Raw genomic sequence first — 20,616 nt, 5'->3', positions numbered from 1 at the left:
TCTAAAAGGTGTTACTCACTTAGGTGTTTCTTCCTGCGTTAAGTCTTTCTTCGACCAGATCATAACCATGCTTTTTTTTTTTCCTTAACATATTCAACATACTACATCCTCACCTGTTTATACTGCATTCGTGGCTCAGTGCGACGAGTTAAAGAGGCATGTTAAGTTTTACATGCACTGTATAGTGCTTTTTCATGATCTATACAAAATTCATGAACAAATGTATGAAGAAAAGCATCTCTCACTGGTGTCATCCTTAGTGGAGGGTGGGCACTCAGGCTTTGGACGACCCGTGTCTGTGTGTCCGAAAACATGGCACGCAGTTCACAGGAGTAGCAGTAGATTGTGTCAATCTTTGGCCACCAATCCAAGTGTGACTGTACATCAGAGGAACAAAAAAAAAAAAAAAAAAAAAAAAAAAAAATATATATATATATATATATATATATATATACATATATACACATACATATATATATATATGTACATATATATGTACATATATATATATATATATATATATATAAATTAAAAAAAGCACAAAAGCCCTGGTTAAAGAGCTTCACAAAATACTAGACTTGGTCTTTATTAATTTTGTCAAATAATACTGAATACCTAAGAAAGATTTGCTGGATAAAAAAAAAAAGTAAAGCGAAAATGATAACTGTGATATAAAAAACAATTGACATAGGATGTCTATAGCCGTGTTATTAAAAAGTCCACATAAATAAACAATTATGTATCAAGTTAGAAAGTTGTATATCTGTTTAACTTTTATTTCACCTTATGTCTTATGTAAGTAAATAAATACTAGGATAAAATATTACAGAGCATAATAAAAAGATTCTAAATAAATAAACCTATAAATCTAACAACTTGTTAAATATTGTCAAGCCTAGGCAGTCGACCACATTAAAATTACTATACAAGTTTTAGGTATGCATTATTACACTTTATTTTTTTTTTTTTTGTGACTGCAGACATCTGCCATTTGCTGCACATTTTACTGCAACACTCACGTTAGTAATGATTTTGTGCAGAGAGTTGACCAGAACAAAATGGAAGGTTGGTGGCGAGGTTGAAGCCAGACAGACCTGAAACATATAAAATTTATTTATTTACGCAAGCATACATAACACTAAACTTAGTCAAGTTCCACTGAACACACTAAAAGAAACAACAGTGCACCTTCAGAAACAGTCACTCACTCACCAACCACTATTTCACCACAATCTAAAAATTAACAAGTTAAAAGTTTGCAACTTGACATTTCACCTCGACCCCTCATCGTATAGTGCGTCTTGCTAAAATTATTCCGGACCCTGAGAGCCAGCAATGAGTAAGCACCATAAGAGCGCAGCTGACCTTGAAATGCTGGTTGTTGTGTGGGTTGATGCGGAAGCAGGACACGAAGCAGTCGATCATCAGGTCCACATCAGCGCTCTGACACCCGGTGCCCCTGGAGAACGGCTTAGTGGGGTTGAACAGGAGGGCCTGAGTGTCCACACACAGACAGAGTTTGCACCCGTGCATACAGAAAGATCTGTTTCTCAGCTCAGCCCATTCTGAAGGGGTTTTCATTTGGGGAGGTGGGGTACATATCACTCACTGATGCACTTACTTTGAGGTCCATTACAATTGACTGCACCAGAAGAAAGATGACAGAATGATCCTCCCAGTTAATGTATGTGCAGGCTTTGGACAGTTTAACACAGGCGATGGCTGCACTCTCAGTCAACTGCTTGCTGCTACTGTGACCAGCCAGGGCCTTTCGAAGGCTCTCCAAAAACAACTTCTGCACAGAGACAGCGCACTAAAATAAATCTAAATCTGGCAGAAATTACTTTTACGGCTGGAAATCTGGCATGAGAAAAATAAACATTTTGGACAAGTGGGGGGATAAGTTTTTTTAAGACAAATGTAATAAGATGGATAAGTAAACTGATGGAACTGAGACAGGACCAAAGAAGTGAGTGAGAAGTAAGAAGAGCTGACTTAAGACAATTTTTTTTTATTTTATTACAGTAACCACATAGAAAATATCATGGTATTTCAGTACAACAGATGGTCACTGGAATAACAGCTGAGGATGCATGGTTGATACATGAAGTCAGTTTTGTGTGTGTGTGTGTGTGTGAGTGTGTGTGTGTTAGGGACAGAGACAGATTTTGGACCTTGTTAGCCTTGCTGTCCTCCACTACTTCTTTGGAGATGCTCTGTGTGATCTCAGGACAGAGAATGAGAAGGATGATTTGTAGCGGCCACACAGCAGCTTTCCTCTTAGCACTTTCTGCAAAACTGTCCACCAGGTCAAACAGCTTCTCTGCAGAGACTACGTAGGAAAGAGAACATTATAGATCAGCTTTCATAAAGTCTGTTTAAAAAAAAAAAAAAAATTACATGCTATACACATACATTTATGTTAACTAACAAAAACATCTCTTAGCCAAATGCTCTATGAGCATGTGGTACTACTGTATGCGCTTATGTTTTTATGGTGATTATAAATCTCTGTACCACAGGAGCTACAGAGAGAGATGCTTTTAATATAATAACTACATGACTACTGTATTTGTTGCTCAAAAAAAGTAAACAGTAAAAAACAACTGTGAAACGTTTAGCTTGCTCTCAGAGGAAAATCATCGAGTATGTCACACCAAATTTTTGATTTAAATAGCCAACACTCTAAGGCCATGTCCACACGTAGTCAGGTATTCTTTTAAAAACTGAAAAAAAGAAGGAAAAAAAAAAGATTTTCTCTGCGATTTTGGCCTTGGCGAACTATGAAATCAATTTAATTTTAATGCATACGTTATGTTTTGATTTGAGGTGATAAAATCTTACAGGTGGTGCAATCTAAACTGTACGTACATTAGCAAGCAGCACAGCATCCGGGTTGGTGTGAGGGAATTATTTGTGAAAAAAAAAAAAAAAAAAAAAAAAAAAAAAATCGCAATACAAATCAAATTTGCACCTGGGTATCTTGAGAATATCATACATTATATAGGATAGATCCTGGTCATTTCAACTCACCTGCCATGTCAGCCTGCGGTCTCTGGTACAGCATTGTAAATTCATCAGGATAAAACTCCACCCAGTTCCAGAAAGCCTAAACAGCACACACATTATGGCCAAATTACTAATCTAACAATTGCCACATTATTGATGTTTGCTAGAGAAATTAAAATGCTTCTTCACAGACCTTCTCCAAACTGTTGATGACGGCAAGCTGTGCAGGCTTTTTTAATGCTTTAAATTTTAGCACAGTTTCTGTTGAAATACAGACATCATATGTTATAAAGGAAAATAAAAAGAGTTGTTATTAACATATGCCATCACAGCCCAAAATAATTTTATACACAGAAAAATAAAAATAAAAATTCTAGTACTAGAGATGGGTTTACCTTGCAGTAATCTCTTTAATTTGGAACAGTCAACATTGATGTACTGAATGAGCTCTATGTCGTGGACATCTACAGTGTCCTCTGTGCATACTGTAAGCTCTTGTAATCTGCAAAACAGGAGAGGATAGACAAAAAACAAGATTCAACATGCTATTAAAAACATTCTGTGCTGCGATATAATGGGAATACACCGTGATGATTCACAAGCGTTAGCTGGGTACATGGAAACACAAATGCACACACTAAATCCCTGCCTCAAGGGCATGTCAGAAGCTCTCAACTCTAACTCGAGTCCAAGTTGTCCCACCCACCCCTAGTCAAGTCCAAAGTTGTCTTGTATATAGTGCCATGGACTTGGAAGAAGACTCTATTCAAGAAAGGTTATTTCAAGGATTTTATTGATTGTAGTAACATATCTAGTAGTAGGGACATTATTATTTTTATTATTATAATTTCAGAGAGGGAATTATTTATACATCACAGCATGCAGAATTTAATTATAATTTAAGTCTAAGTCAAAATATTATGAGCTTTTACATTCATAAAGTCTCAAGTCAAACTTCTACATTACATGTTTTTGGTGCTTCTACATGTCTTCCTTACAGGGTCAACCAATAAGCAGTCTTAAAGGGGAAGTTTCAAGTCTATTTTTTTAATCTATTTTTTAAGTCTATCTTGAATTAAAATTTAGGTGCAAATAAATAGGTCTTCGTCGTCATAGATTTTTTCCTGTTCTGCACACCAACCGTTAAGTTTGTCACCTCATACACACATGCGATATAAGCAAATTCTACAACCTTGTTTCATGCAGAAATGCTTTCCGAAGTTCAACCAAGCTTATTGGCTTCAAGAGTTCTTACAGCTAGAGAAAAAGAAAAGATTTACATTTATATCAAGTGAACTAAGACTTTAAAAAGTCAATTTAGCTCAGTTATGCTACAGAAGCATAATTTGGGCACGGAACAAGGATTACGGAATTTTGCCCGGATACTTACACTGTACCACATGACAAACTGTAAAAACAGCGCAGAGCAGGAAAATTTCTGATTATCAAAACCTACGGTAATGTACTTACATGCACCTCAATTCTGAGTTAAGACAGATTTTTAAAAATCAGAACTTCCCTTTTAAAAACCGCATACAGACACAAATGCAGTCAAGTGTATCAGTAATTTAAATGTGAATCAGTTGACATTGATACAAAAACGATTAAACAAGTTTTCTGTTGCTGATCCACAAACACTGTTTTAGTGCCATCAGTCATCAGGAACGATGTAGTAGTAGGGATATTACGACACATGACACATTCTACACAATGCTCTACACACAAAGCAGAGAAATTGAATATGAAGCTATTTACAGTTTTACCTTAGTCAAAGACAGATAAGGTTAAGACATATTTTGTTAATTAAAAAAAAAAAAAAAAAAAAAAAAAACACACACAATCTAAACTACTAACACTGTGAAGATAAAAGGCATTGTGTTGCCTTTTAAATCTGCCAGAAAATATTTTTTTCTAAAACAAGCTGCATCAGGCCATCACTACACAAATCGAAACTACAGCTATGCCAGGCTGTCTGGTCGGAAAGTTATTCTAACCAGGCACATTAACAGGACGATTTTGTAACAAATGTTTAAGAACAATGGTCTGCACTATTTCTAACACCATCCACATGTCTTAACTCAGCTTGTGTGCTACCGGAACAGGAGGAGCAACCACATTCAGCATGGGACCACCGGTAATTTGGAAAAGCACTAAAGTCATGAATTTTATCATTTATGTCCAAATACATGACTTGCATACTAATGTGTATGCACAGTCATTACCGAGGTTGTGCCTGCGATTTTGTTGGATGGATTTTGTGTGTAGATTTAACAGATGTTCGCCGAAATTAGGGCTGCACGATATTAGAAAAAAAACTGTCATCACAATATCTTCTACGATTTACAAAATGTAGAAATACAGGAATGTTTATCAGATAACTGGGTTATTTTGTATAAAAACATAATATAAACCCTGAAAATGTCTTTTTACTTTTTGCCTTATATTGGGGTTGTTTACACTATTTGACTCGCCTTATTCACCATCAACTCAGGCAAATCAAGAATCTAATATGCTATACGATGTAATAATGAATACTGCTTCTTACTCTTAAATAAGGGAGCTCATTTTTGAAGTGCAGTCTGGCATTCTAGCTGCGATCCATATATGGGAAGGTTATACATATAGTATATGTCATTATAGTTTAGCATAGGGCTCAGGTTTATGCAGTACAGAGTGACATATCCCTTTTTTTTTGCACAACCTAGGCAACATGATTAACTGAATTTATTTTATTTTAACCAACTATACAAAAATGACTTATTAATAATTTAATGGGTTGCAAATGTAACGAAATAGCACAGATTCATAGGATCACATATTTTTACGAATGTAACACATTTTGCGACGTCATGCTTATGACCCCAGTAGAATTTAGTTTTAAAAGCAATGATAACTTTGACATATTAGAAACCTCAAATGCACAGTGTAATATCTGAAGCCTCCTCTGTCCACACACATCAGCAAAACGTCCATATAAAAGTTTTTTTTTTTACATTTTTTAATTTTATTGGTCCAATGTTGTGGTTGGAGTTTTAAGGGTTAATCCTCCTGTGTGTGTGTGTGTATACTCTATGTTTGGGAAACACCGCCCTACATCACACCTCCAGTGATGTGACAACTGCACGTGCGCACATCGCAATGTCAATGCTGAAACAATGTATCGTGTAGACCTAGGCCAACTCGTTACCTTGTGGAAATGCGGCTGAAGACGGCATTGAAGTTGTTGCAGCTAAGAGAGAAGAGCACAGCCGAGGCAGAGCTGCGTAGCTGGGTGGCATGCTGCTGGCCCTCGCGACAAGAGTGCAGAAAGTGGCAGATCTCAGGGAGCAACTGCTTCACCAGCATGGCCTCATCTAGACGCAAGCAGTCCTTGGTTTGCTACACACACACACACACACACACACACACAGAATTCTTAACATCTGGTAAATAAGTTTCGACTAAACCTGCAGCCTAACTAATTTAGGGCTTCTGCATTAATTTGGCATATCTGATATAGTTCAATTTATTAGTATGGAAAGAACACCTCGTTAAGTAGAAAATTTATATTTATGAAGTCCACATATACTCAGCAAAAAAAGAAACGTCCCTTTTTCAGGACTGTGTATTTTAACAATAATGTTGTAAAAATCTAAATAACTTTACAGATCTTTATTGTAAAGGGTTTAAACAATGTTTTCCATGCATGTTCAATTAACCATAATCAATTAATTTACATGCACCTGTGGAATGGTCGTCAAGACCTTAACAGCTTACAGAAAGTAGGCATTTAAGGTCACAGTTCTAAAAATGCAGGACACTAAAGAGACTTGTCTACTGACTGTGAAAAACACCCAAAGAAAGATGCCCAGGGTCCCTGCTCATCTGCATGAACGTGCAGTAGTCATGCTGCAGGGAGGCATGAGGACTGCTGATGTGGCTAGGGCAATAAATTGCCATGTCCGCACTGTGAGACGCCTAAGACAGCGCTACAGGGAGACAGGAAGGACAGGATCGGTACATCCGAATATCACACCTGCGTGACAGGTACAGGATGGCCACAACAACTGCCCGAGTCACACCAGGAACACACAATCCCTCCATCAGTGCTCAGACTGTCCGCAATAGGTAGTCCATGAGGAGGAGATGCACTGCAGTACTTCAAGCAGCTGGTGGCCACACCAGATACTGACTGGTACTTTTGATTTTGAGCCTCCCTTCATTCAGGGACACATCGTGAAACATTTTTAGTTTATGTCTTATGGTGTTAACTCTTTAAGTGTTCATACAAATATTTACACATTAAGTTTACTGAAAGTAAAAACAGTTGAAAGTCAGAGGACGTTCCTTTTTTTGCTGAGTATAGTACCACAGGGAAAGCTCCAGTTTCTCTTATAGAGAAACTTAATCCCGTATAACTTACCCTGGTATAAGATATCTCTACATTAGTGGATGTTTAATATCTCCATAATGATGGAGGAACCTAGTGTACAATAAAATTTTCAATTTAAAGTAAAACAGGAAATGTGATTAAAACTCTTAAATTTAAACAAATATTTCACACATTTCCAAGATCACTCACAGTCAAACTCCTCTACAAATAAAAACACTTCTAGGTCATTTATATTATCAGCACATACCCAAACAAATACATACAACAACCCGCGTCTTCACACCAAGAAATAAAGTTCACTGATTAAAATTAGGTGTTTAAGGAAGCAAACTCAACACACAAATGAATCAATACTCTCATACTGATAAAGCGAAACTTAGCATCCTAACAAAGCTCAGAAAACCCACCCAGCTAGGACGACCAATCTTTTTAGACAGAAAGTATTGACAAACTTGAGAAGGGGAGCAGCTGTCTTGTATCTAACAGAGCATTAATAAAGTATCTATAGAGGAAAATCCTGTCTATCCCTCTGGAAAGCAAAGAAAGTTCTAACTCGAGATGAGGAAACATCTGCAAATGTAATCTGTGCAGGCACCAGAGTTGTCTTTCTGGATAAAGAGAGACAACAGGGTCTAATTGTCTCAACAGACGCAAGTGTCTCAGACATAAAAAATACAGAAGAATGATTTAAGAATCATACAGAACTAGTTTTTCTACTTTTGCATTGCTTGGTATTTTAAAGTCTGCTTCATAGTTTGCCCAGGTGTCGTCTGTTGCAAAAATGTACCCGAGTAGAACATTCTTCAACACTGTATGTAACAGTCAGTATTGAAACATGATTGGCTACTCACCCCTGCCAGGCACTTCTCCAGAGTGTCCAAGATGATGAGCTGCGAGAGGTAGAGGTTCTTTTCGGCTGCTTCGCCAATTATCCGCTGTAAAAGAAACACACTATTTTGAATGTTGTAGTGGTCAGAGGAGCTTTCTCACATGCCAGTCAAATTCCTGTAACTTCATGTGATACCAGTAATCATAGTGTAGACTTTCTCTGTGGGAACGAGGTCATCATATGGCTTAACAAATCCAAAATTAAGGGCTGGTAAATCACTAAGCTGGGACAAGGAGATTACGTGTGTGTTTAGGCTATGCCCCCTCACAGCATTAAAAAAAAAAAGTGAATATGGCTGCTGCTATGATATTACTCTCCTTACTGCCACTCATCATCAATCAGAGAAGCGTCCTTCTCATAAAATTTACTGACCAATATAATTGTTAATTTATGTCTTTAGTTTTGCATAATAATATCATGCTACAATTAATTACTACACTTAAATGCATTGTCTTGTTTGTCAACCAAAAAAAAGACTTTGGTATTGGCATGAACTACCTTTTACTGGTCAGAGCACGAAAATTATTACAAAGATACAAATTAAAGTATCTACAATTTTCTTAACGACATTGGACTCTGTAAACATTCATTCATATACTTTAACATTTTATCCTGTACAGGATTGCGGGAATCCTGTAGGGTACTCCCAGAAGACTTTGGGCACGAAGCAGGGTACACCCACAACAGGGTGCCAATCCACCTCAGGAGTCAGGACACACACACACACACACACACTCATTCACTAGCCTAATCAGCATGTTTAAACCAAAGGAAACCAACACCAAGCACATGGAGAACATGCAAACTTCACGCACACTGACCCGAGGTGGGAAACGCCCTCTTGACCCTGGTGGTGCGAAGCCATAGTGCTAACCAATACGCCACCATGTCACCACACCCAGCAGACAGATAATATATTTATACTTAATATACAACAAAACAAACACACCAACTTACCATATTGTTAACATTTTTGAGGATGTTGGTCAGGCCATTGATGACAAGGGAAAACTTATATTTGGAGATGTTGATCAAGCATTCCTTGTTGTGCTCTGTGCTGACTTTGGTGTGAGTATTCTGCTGTCCTGTCTTAATAGGGAGCTAAATAAATAAAGATAAATAAAAACAAAAGTAAAAATGAGTAATTTGCAAATATTCCATTAAAAGCATGTTTAGTTGGCACAACATGATGAAGTACATAGAAATCAGTGTGAAAGAGCCATAGTATGACATTTGGGACAGAATTAAATCATGCTCAACATAGGAATCATTCAAGACACACCCTGGTTCTCCAACCACAACCTCCCACACCTACAGAACTAAAAGGAAGGCATTAAAGCGCACCCAGACTTGCGATTCCCACCCTCAGAGTTCCCCTGCACACCTGCAAGTCAACACATCTGCTAAGACACACTGACACAGCCTACTGACACAGCCTGCTGGAGCCAGACATGCCGTAGCGGTTGTACAGAAAGCACACTGGGCCTGGCTGTGTTAATGAACCATAAGGAGACTGAGGGGGTGGGGAGACTTTCTTACTGCTAACTGCTCCCTGATGTGGAATCAGGTTCTTGTGCATTGCTTTAACATTTCTGGGCCAGTCTTGGTGAAGATTTTCCCCCCCTCTGTATCACATTCAACAAATCCGAACAAGTCAATGTTTTTAGAAAAAAAAAAAAGTTTCTGCAACCATACTAACCATTCTGGACTTGTGAAGACATTGAACAGGCATTGGGGAAAAAATATAGCTAAGAGATATTAATTCTGAACATCTGGTGCCTATCTCTGATTGTTTCAGCCAGCATTTATCTGCTCTAAACAGCTGATATGAACAGTTCAAGATTCAAGCAAGGTTTGGCGACAGAATTTGGCTACTGTGTCTTTGAAAATGTCAGGAAGAGAGAAGGAGAGGCCCCTGGGGTTCCCTTTCTCTCTCTCTCTCTCTCTCTCTCCTCCATTGCATAGCCCTAAGGGAAAAGCATGTGGCTGCAAATGAAAGTCCCAAGACCAGAGAAGAGTAAGGCTTCCGGCACACACAGACACACACACACACACACACACACACACACACACACACACACACAGCCCAGCCCTGTTGACATCCATTTTAATGCAGGATGCCAAGAGACAGCGAGCACTTTGTTTCCCAGGCACGGTTTAAAATTCCACAAAGGTCACAAACCAATCATTTCCCCTATGTGCTCTTTAGTGCAGTATGGATATTACATACATCCCTTTAGCCGCAACATCCATCCATCAATTCCATTCACCTTGTATATAGAGTATACCACAATTCCAAGATTAAAATGATTGAGTGATCATGTGGGAATATTCCCATGTTTGTAATTATGCCAAACAAATTTTAAAACATTTATGTATAATGCAATTATTATTATACTTTACTCAGGAATGCCATGCCAACAAATTTTTTTTTGCACCTTTGCTACTCTAACATTGAAATTTTTTTCAAGATCTATAAAGCATATGAATGTATTTATTCATGCATATACTTATTCATGTAAAGAAATCCTTTCTGGGTTCTTGCACAGAACTAATTTATTTTCCATCCCTAAATGAGTAGAATTTAACTTAGACTGCTGTGTCTTAAAAAATACTTCAGTCAAATTCCTCAACCACCTCTACTCCTTCTTAAAGCTTTGGGGGGAAAAAATTATTTCTAACAGAGACTTAAAAATATGCACTTGTGGTCACTAAACATCCACAATAATGCAACACCTGAGAGAAGTAGAATACTGAGGAGTTGGAAGAAGCTTAAGGTCTTTTCACAAAGTAGGTACACAATGACTATAATTTCAGAAAGCTGCGATTCCCATCAATTTTACTTTACAGAATACCAAACTACCGGCTCCTGTTTCCGAGCTGTTTGAACCTTCCCTGGAGAGCTCAGATTGGTTTTCCATGACCATGCACAGGCATTCGTGAGGTCATTGTTTCAAGGTGCTTTCGGGAGTCATACCGCTGACATGGCAATACCCATGTCTCTGATCACAAGCAGTTACTGCGTAACCACAACCATTGCGGTGTAAATAAAAAGCTGCTGAAAAATTACAATATCTTATTCTTTGCAAAAGCCTTAAAAAAAAAAAAAAAAAAAAAAAAAAAAAAAACAGTGTGGGAAATTAAACAAGAGCAGCGGAGGACGCAGAGAAGCACGGCCTGCACGTGAACTTGGCCTGCTCTGAACGACTGTTCAAAGTCTTTGGACTTTTTAAGAACTCTAAGCTGGCTTAACAATAAACACAGAACAAATCCCTCATTACATTTTCATCAAACTCTTATGAGCCTCAGGCAGCAAGTAAGCCGCTACACAAGCACAAATGAATAACCAGTGAACCCATGAACAGTGAAAATCACAAAGCCGCTCAGATTAAAGGAAGTTACACTCAGGTCAATATGAAAACCAGCTCAAAGTTCTTTACACCAGCATCTTTCTGGAGATCTTTTTTTGGTCCACGTGCTATCCAGCTCATCCGGCAATGGATACTCCCCGCCCTGGAGATAGATCCATGCGTCTGTGGAGGTTACTTAAGAGGTCGAGTTGCCCGATTGTCATTCGGCCATATTTCTTCGGACTGTGGGAGGAAACCAGAGTACTCAGAAGAAACCCATCCAAAACAGAAAAACTCCATACACAAAGGCCAGAAAACTGAATCCGGACCCTGGATGTTTGAGGCGACAGTGCTAACCAGTCCACCACAGCGCCAACCAGTCCACCACAGCGCCAACCAGTCCACCACAGCGCCAACCAGTCCACCACAGCGCCAACCAGTCCACCACAGCGCCAACCAGTCCATCACAGCGCCAACCAGTCCATCACAGCGCTAACCAGTCCACCAGAGCTAACCAGTCCACCAGTGCTAACCAGTCCACCAGAGCTAACCAGTCCATCAGAGCTAACCAGTCCATCACAGCGCTAACCAGTCCATCACAGCGCTAACCAGTCCATCAGAGCTAACCAGTCCATCACAGCGCTAACCAGTCCATCACAGTGCTAACCAGTCAGGTAAAGGATGGTGAGATAACTAGTCTCACATCACTCTAAACTACAGGCTGGCTAACACACTGAATGGGAAGCAGTGCTAACACACACACACACAGCTGCCTGGCAGAGACGAGCTTGTCAACACACAGCCAGTGCGTGGCCGCTACCTTTGTTTATATTTAGCCCCAGTGTACACGCTCCTCTCGGGGCTGAAATGCCACGCCGAATTCATCACAAATAACCCGAGAACACAACCCTGCAGCAGCCCTGCTTGGGATCTGACTTCCCCAGGAATGTGAAATGTTCAGGAGTAATGTAAAAAGCCAAATGAACGACAGACTGGTGTGCTAACTAGCTCTACAGTGCTACCTCATAGGAGGTACAGTAAAGTGCTAGCAACAGACCGTACTATTTTCTTACATACTATTCAGTAGACATTGTTTATATGTAGCAGTACACATTATACTGACAGGCTTGTACTGTGTGTGTGTGTGCGTATGTGTGTGTGTTAGTGTTAATGTTACACGGTTATACAGGCATCCTTAAAATCTCCCAGCTTCGTGCACACCCTAAACCCCTTAACTGCAACAAAAACCATAATAAATAAACACCGTCCTCCGCGCTGACTTCACCCCCAAGCCCACCACGCCAGATCTGCCCCTTTACCTGCTCGTCGAATCGGTTAATTACGGCCTGGACCCACTCCACGGGCTTGTGTGCCGCCATGGTCAGTCGCAGGCGCTCCCCTGCCTGGCAGTCCTGAATCCGAACTGCTTCGTCTAACGCAGCACACTAACCAGCCCGAGATAGTGCAGAAACCTCACAGCGAAAAAGCATTAGGAGAAAGGTTTTGCTTTTTCGCTTCAAGTATCCTCCACCGCGCCGCCATGACACACGACCGGAAGTTTGAATCCTTCTCTCTTTCCAAGCTGGTCTTGCGCATGCGCATGCGCACTGGCATCAGTTTCGGGCAGACTCATCCATTGTGTACAACACAGCGTTTGCCCAGAGTGTGTGCTCTCTACGGTGGCTGAATTTATGACAAACGAAGCCAAGAAAGTAAAATTTCTCTATGGGACGCTCAAAGCTTCCTAATTCATAAAGTACCAGGTCACATGACTTTTTTTTGTTGTTCCAGCACGCCTACACAAAATTTTCTTTGGCCCTCTGGAGTAAGTGCAGGGAGTTAGACTGCCAAATAACTGAGTTTGGTTTGACTTTCTGTTTGTCCAGTAGACAAATGTTCAAACCTGGTTTAATTTAAATATGGAATCATAAAATAAGAGGTTATACTAATCTGACAGCATCAGTCAGATATTAAATTCTATACCAGTAAGGTTCACTCATTCACTTACTCATTGTCTTTACCACTTTATCCTCTGTACAGGCTCAGGAGAGGCCTGGATCCTATCAGAAGGTGGGATGCCACTCAATTGCAGGGCACTCACACACTCATTTACATATTTACAGTTGTGAGTTTTTTTATGTTTAGTTAGTCTTGTGTAGGTTTTACCTCACATTTATTTATATGGGAAACAAATATGATTTATGAACTGGCATTTAATAAATCATCCATTCAATTTTTTAATAATATTTTTTTTCCTAACTTGTACAAGTAATCTGAAAGATATGTACTGGAAATTGGATGGAGACAAAAGAAATGACTAATAAAAAATTCAGAAGAGATCTCAGGCGGGAAAAAAAAATATTGGCGAACTTATCAAGGAGTGTAAATTGGGTCTGTTTGGGCATGTATGCAGGCTGGGAGAAGAAAGATTAATCAGATTGATGATAGAAAGGAACAGAAATTTGAAACAGTGAGTAAGAAGAAGGGCAGGAAGATTGCTTAAGGACACATAAGGATTCTGGAAAATATAAAGATAGGAATGAAAATGACCCTTGGCCTCCATGGTCTCTAGATGGGATAGATAATAGATATTCATAGATAGATAGATGTGGAACCAAACAAACAAACAAACAAACAAACAACAATTGGGTTGAGCAGTGGCTGTTATTGATTTCATTGTGAAATGCTATTTGTGAAAACTGATATCTGGTCCAGAGCGCTTGTTTGTATTTGACTGTACCTCCCATCACTCACCTAACCTACAGTACACTGTAAAGAGACATGTGTTGTAGCTAAAAAAAAAAATAATAATAATGAGCACAAGAAAGTTTTTGAGAATTGCTCTTTGTCCCTTTATGGGCTCTGTACCATTATTCAGCATGTCCCCTCCTTGTGCCCTGAGTGCCCTTGTGATAGGCTTTAGGCCCTCCATGACCTTACATAGGTTAAGCAGTGTGGGAAGTGTGGGGAATGGTGTAAATGTGAACAAACAAGGGGGAAACAAAAATAGCAAAACAGTTTACGCTTACATTTTGTATCTTGTGGCTGTATAATTATATTTACATATTAACTTACTTCACGTTGCCAATATATAATAACATCTTATCACTTACTCATCTTCTAAACCGCTTTATCCTGTATTCAGGGACGCGGGGACCTGGAGCTTATCCTAGGAGGCTTAGGGCAAGAGGCAGGGTACACCCTGGACAGGATGCTAATTCATCCCAGGGCACACACATACTACCGGCAATTTGGGAACACCAATTAGCCTAACCTGCATATCATTGGACTGTGGGAGAAAACCGGAGTACCTGGATGAAACCCACCAAGCACGGGGAGAACATGCAAGGCGACAGTGCTAACCACTACACCACCGTGCAGTATATAATAACATATTTTACTTAATATGTTTATACCATTTCAGGACAAATTTCAACTAGAATTGTGTTGCTCAGATGAAATCATTAATAGGATATTAAATGGATTAGTGCAACCAACTTATGGGCGACAGTATGCACTGCACTGCTTTAGTACAAATCAATAAAAGAAAAAGTAACAGGGGAATTTTGAGTTTGTGAGCAAGTACTAAAATTTTAAGCCTAAATAAATAGCATATAGTAATAGTCTTTATGATTACAGTAACAATTCTAATAAAGTATATGTACAATATTTCATTGTGTTTCTCATTTTCTTCTGACCTAGATGGTTCTAAAGTAGATCAAGTCAAATTATAACTGAATAATTAATGATAATTTAAAGAACAGCAGACACATGTTGAATAACATCAGAACGATGGTGAGTTCGCTGTCATATTATTTTGTACTGTCATTTACTACCATCTGCAGGCAAGACCTGGTGTAGAATAACAGCAGAATGCTTGCAGATATGTAACACCAGATGGCGCTGTTTTACTTGTTTATACAAAAGTTAATATGGAATCATTGCTGTTTTTTTCCCCCTCTTCTGTTTTTGTTGTTGTACATGTCTGAATGAGTTTTCTCTGGATTTTTTAGCTTTATCCCTCCTCCCTGCTGGTAGGCATATTTGCTATTCTAAATTGTCTTTGTCTTTGGATGTGAATGAGTGTATGAATGTCTGATCCCTTGTGTTTTAAACACAGTTCATAATAGAAAAACTTTATAATCTTAACCATAAAAGTTCACATGGGTTCAACAACTGGATTTTATTTTATTGATCAAATTGAAGTCATAATATTCATATGTCCTAATTAAAAATTACACATTATTCTAACTTTGACTTTAACTTTTAAAACACTGCACAAAAATATGAGATAAAAATGTGCTAAACATTTACACCAGTCAAGCTCATGTCACCAGACACCTCCAGAGCATTGATCTCCCACAGGTTGGTAAAGCGGTGGTTGTAGGTTTGCACTTGGTTGCCGTTGACAAACACATTGTAATGATGGGGATTGCATGTGATGATCAACTGAAAGAAATGTGACATGAGTAAAGACATATGAGATGCTGTTTTAAATGAATTTCCATTTTAAGTAAAAAAAAAAAGACAAGCATAAAAAAACAGCAAAATTCTTTTTCAATTTGTGCTACGTACATGGAAGTTTTGTCCCATGTGAAATGGCATTCCTCCAGAGCGCTCTTCTGAGCCCCACTGCCCATTTGTTAGGGTATTGCACACAACCAAGTTCTCCCCAAAGCGAGGATTATAGTGAAAGGCAATCCCACTACTGTGACGCAGGTTGATCTGAAATCTGGTGACAAAAATATCAGATAAAATTTAAGTAACATTTTGCAAATCGTTTCTGTTTAAAAGGCATAACAATTGACATTGGTGCTCTTCCCCCAAACAGAATGTCTTAAAATTTTAGACTTAATCTGTAAAAAGTCGAGGAAAAAGGTTGGTGGCGTACAAATCTGCCTTTAAATCAAGTTGTTAATATGCTTAGGAACACAGTTTCAGCTATACCAAAAAACAGAAATATATCAACTCTAACAATGCAAAATAACAGAAAAGGGCTAACAGCTGACCTGGAGGCATGAGGATTAACGATCCCCTGGATGGAAATATTTTTGCCAGGCTGCAGTCCACCAAGGATGGTGGTTATGTATGGCATGCTCTAATGATAAAGAATATGGAACATGGTTATTAAGAGCTTTAAGGTAAAAACGAAATGTTAACTGATTATACAAAGTCTTACATAGCTTGCTTGAGCAGCAACTGAAGGTACCTATAGATGAGAAAATATGGAAAATATGATTAAATGGGTCATTTGCATGGGTAAAGAAACTATGTAACAATGAACTCTAAGCAAATTTTTTAAAAATAAAAACATATCTATTGCAGGCTTAGTAGTAAGCACTATTGCCTTGCATCTACAGGTTCTGGGTTTGAGTCCAGCCTCGGGTCTGTGTGCATGGAGTTTGCATGTTCCTCCCATGCTTGGTGAATTTCCTCCCACAGTCCAAAGAAAATCAAATTAGGCTAATTGGCATTCCCAAATAGTGACGTTCAAAAATTGCCCATAGTGACACACTGTCCAGGGTGTCTATTGCTTGTGGACAGTGTTAAGGTGATGACCTTAGACACTACATATCGTACTGTGTATGACTGTGTATGTGACAAATAAAATTTGAATTTGAATTTGAGGTGATCATATGAAAATGTTTTATTCATGTCTCCTATACACTGATATTAGTAATTTGTACCATAAACTTTAGGTTAACCATATATTCTGAAGCCTCGGATGTACAAATAACAATATATTTATTATAGGATCAGGTCAGAATTAATTATAGTGTAATGAATCAGCATGTTGGTACAGTGGGTCATGATCCTGCCTCTCAGGTCCATGGTCTCTCTTGTAAACTCAGTTTATTGAATATGCCTATTCCTATGTGTTTTCCTTATGTTGTCCAGTTTTCTCCCACCTCCCAAAAATAATCCGTTTGGTGGATTAGCCACTCTAATCCCATACTGAGTGTTGACTTTGTATACAAGAAGAGATACTCTACCAGCAAGTGCTATTTTAATGACCTATATCAGTTAATAAACCCTATCTATATGCATATTTGAACCAAGCAATTTAAGTAGTATTTAAGTATATATATATATATATTATGCTTAAAGAAATATTGAAATACATTAATTCTTTAGTGTTTTATGTACCTATCCACAAATATTTAAGCTAAAGGTATGATTGTTCTTACCGCAGCATCCTGGAAACTGATGGTATAAACCTCCACCATCCCATCCACTACGATAGTGTCCACCATGTTGATTGGGATATGGTGCTTGAAATCCATGACATGGTTGCCATTGACACTTATCTGTGGAAAGATAATGGCAGAACAGAATATAACTAAACGTCTGCAGTACTGTGGTATGTTCAGGAGCAAAAGACAAGCATATAAATACACTGAGATAAATACACTCAAAGATGGAGTTTACACTTATAACCCAATCTATCCAAATGAGTGGTATCACTTAGGCCTTGAGCCTGTTGTATTAGTGTAACGTAAGATCTAAAGTATATGATTAGGTCACTACAGTGACCTCAAATGCAGTTAAGAATGCAGAACTGAAGTAACCTTTTACCGGTTAATTTTGGTTTATATCAGAAAAGTAGTCAATAAAGGAAGTAACCTTGTATGAGTAACTTGTAACCAATATGTGCAGGTTGAAATGGTTTCCCATGGGGAAGAGGGCCTGGTGGATGCGCTCCTCTGTACCATAATGGGAATTCTTCCTGAAGTTGGTAACTATATATCCTGTCTTGGAGTCATAACGTGGGTTAAAGTGCAGGGCGATATCAGCATCCGGTCTAGAACCACACTGGAGATTCACGTGGAATCTGTATATGAAAAACCATGTATAGAGAAGTTATTACTGTGAAAAGGGCTGGTGTATAATGCTTTTTTATAATAGGACTAATGAGTCATTTAAAAAGGGGTGAGGGAAAAAAAAGTTAACCCACTTTAATATAAACGTCTGTCTTACCTGTTGGCTCCTGGCAACACTCTTCCACTTACAGTGATGCTCTTGCCTTCCTGCAGTCCTCCTTGAATTGAGCCGGTAAAGGGGATTTGCTGTTAAAAATTTAAAATTTGGTTACATAAGCACATGTTACTAAAAGTTCTTAAAATCTAATTTTTTTTTAAAATGTTTGCAGCATCTGTGTAGAATAAACAAAGATTACCAAAAAATCCATCTTTGTTAAATTAACCATAAAGCTAATTGAGTTCCAAAAGAGAACACTAAGATTAGCATTTTATGTAAAAATGAAAATACAGTCTCTTATTGCTTAATTTTTTCTATTGACACCTAATTCCCTTCGGCGATACAGAAGTACTTCTACACTAGTTTGAAAATGGAACAATAGTTTAAACAGTTCTATGACTGAAAGATCTGAAAAAATCTAGCAGGATAATACAGCAATTGAAATAATTAATATATACATAATTTTGAAATATCACAATTTTACTTAAATATAAAGCTATCAGGATTTCAGTACGAAAATAATAAAAAACATTTCAAGCAACTTACAGGGCTGGAAAAGGGCTGTTGCTGGTAGTATGTCATTTCCAAATTTCTGCTGCAACTGACAATCAGTCTGCCCGATTATCCCGAGTTAAAGCTTATAAAGCAGAAGTTTCGGGTGATTTACTCGTGAGTATTAGTAAATCAGTTAGGCTCTACATTATTGAAGTTAGAGTTATGCAAGCTAAGAAACCTTGTAAAAAAAGAAAAAAGAAAAAAAGAGGTTGTTGCATTTCCCCCAGCTTCATTGCCAAACTTTATCATAATGACAAAAAAATAACAACCGCCTACGGTAAGAATGATCTAAACCCATGATTCATAACACTGATGGGAAAACACTGCATAGCTTGATTTTTGGAAAACACAAACTTTTATTGGTTATTCTTTTACCTAAGAAAAATCAGGGTCAGTAACTCATTTCAGTGATGTCAACAATATAAAAGTCTTTTTGTAACTGGTAATGCTGGTTCTGTTTAAACACTACTGGACTTAAGGAACATTTTAGCACTGTAAGGTTTTCAGAGATGACTGTCAGACTCACATCTGTGAGAGCATAATGAGATGCACTACTGTGTAGCTTCAGCAAATGAGTTGCTCTTGGTGAGGCCAGTTGTGAATGGGTGCGTCTAAAGAGAGCAGTTAATCGTCACTTTAATAATGGATACAGTTAAGAATAACAACATTGTCTAAGCAGACCAACATATGACCATGTCTGAGACTTGGCAAGAACTTCAGGTCCAGATGGACCATCATCAAAACCCAGGTTGTTGGATCTAAAGCTTATAGAGGCACGTATTCCAGCCCAAGGACGGACATCCGTGGTGTTTATCCTTCAGCAGTCGGTCATTACTCTCAATAGAACTTCTTTCGTCTTACAGAGCCAGCGGGCCAGTGCTTGGGCTCCTTTTACTAAAACAAGACACATTTTACTCGGTCATAGTATCCTAAAAGTACACCTTTATGGTCAACAGTGGCCTTTTATCTGATAAGGACATTATTATCCACTATAGGAGTTCCTATGTGGCACAACAGAAAGGTGTTTGCTATATTATCAGGAGAATGAGATGTCAAAATCCAAAAAGAATAAAATTTGACATGCACTCCATACTTCTTTTCCTTGTCAATCAGAGACAGAGAACTAAAATATTTATGTGATATAGCATAAGTAAAAGTTAAAAAGGATGCAATGACTGGCTTATTGTGTCTTAGAGTAAGCAAGTGCAGCCCACATTTTCTATGGCTAATAGCTTTCATGTGAGAGTTAGCTTGTGGGTTGGAATTGGCAAAAATGCAGGAATAAAAAAATAATAATTAAACTACATGTGAGCGTGAGTGGCTAGCATTTTCAGTGAATCTAGCATCATGCTTATGAACTGTGTGACTGTGTGAACTGTGTTTGGTGTTAGGTGCCTTTTCACTGTGTATATGATTGTGAGGTGATGTACAGTATGTTAGGAGTGTGGATGTGTTCTGGATGG

The 20,616-nt window shown here is 38.4% G+C and overlaps 2 protein-coding genes across 4 annotated transcripts in view; both read right to left on the bottom strand.

The window, feature by feature from the left end:
* Nucleotides 1-13,176, bottom strand: part of nf1a (neurofibromin 1a) — a 65,505-nt gene extending 52,329 nt beyond the window's left edge. For all 3 annotated transcript variants that reach the window (XR_008361348.1, XM_053507664.1, XM_053507663.1), the window contains exons 1-12: nt 12,940-13,176; nt 9,228-9,371; nt 8,233-8,316; nt 6,197-6,387; nt 3,405-3,511; nt 3,203-3,270; nt 3,034-3,109; nt 2,175-2,332; nt 1,622-1,795; nt 1,366-1,494; nt 1,020-1,094; nt 246-377 (exon numbers count right to left, since the gene is read on the bottom strand). Coding sequence is in view for 2 of the 3 variants with exons in the window: in XM_053507664.1 (XP_053363639.1) it covers nt 246-377; nt 1,020-1,094; nt 1,366-1,494; nt 1,622-1,795; nt 2,175-2,332; nt 3,034-3,109; nt 3,203-3,270; nt 3,405-3,511; nt 6,197-6,387; nt 8,233-8,316; nt 9,228-9,371; nt 12,940-12,999 (1,398 nt within the window). In the remaining variant the exon portion in view is untranslated. The remainder of the gene's footprint in view (nt 1-245; nt 378-1,019; nt 1,095-1,365; nt 1,495-1,621; nt 1,796-2,174; nt 2,333-3,033; nt 3,110-3,202; nt 3,271-3,404; nt 3,512-6,196; nt 6,388-8,232; nt 8,317-9,227; nt 9,372-12,939) is intronic.
* Nucleotides 13,177-15,784: 2,608 nt separating this feature from the next.
* LOC128533178 (galectin-9B-like) lies at nt 15,785-19,273 on the bottom strand. The gene is made up of 8 exons (XM_053507431.1): nt 19,145-19,273; nt 18,599-18,687; nt 18,245-18,452; nt 17,809-17,928; nt 16,800-16,829; nt 16,630-16,718; nt 16,196-16,352; nt 15,785-16,069 (listed from the first exon to the last, which is right to left on the bottom strand). Exons 1-8 carry the CDS (start codon nt 19,178-19,180, stop codon nt 15,923-15,925), a joined length of 876 nt encoding a protein of 291 aa, XP_053363406.1. The 5' UTR covers nt 19,181-19,273; the 3' UTR covers nt 15,785-15,922.
* Between the last annotated feature and the right edge of the window lie 1,343 nt (nt 19,274-20,616).

Source organism: Clarias gariepinus, chromosome 11, assembly GCF_024256425.1.
Source record: "Clarias gariepinus isolate MV-2021 ecotype Netherlands chromosome 11, CGAR_prim_01v2, whole genome shotgun sequence".
In the NCBI taxonomy this organism is placed as follows: domain Eukaryota; kingdom Metazoa; phylum Chordata; class Actinopteri; order Siluriformes; family Clariidae; genus Clarias; species Clarias gariepinus.
Note: the sequence above shows the minus strand (reverse complement) of the source record. Positions and strands in the feature narration are given on the sequence as shown.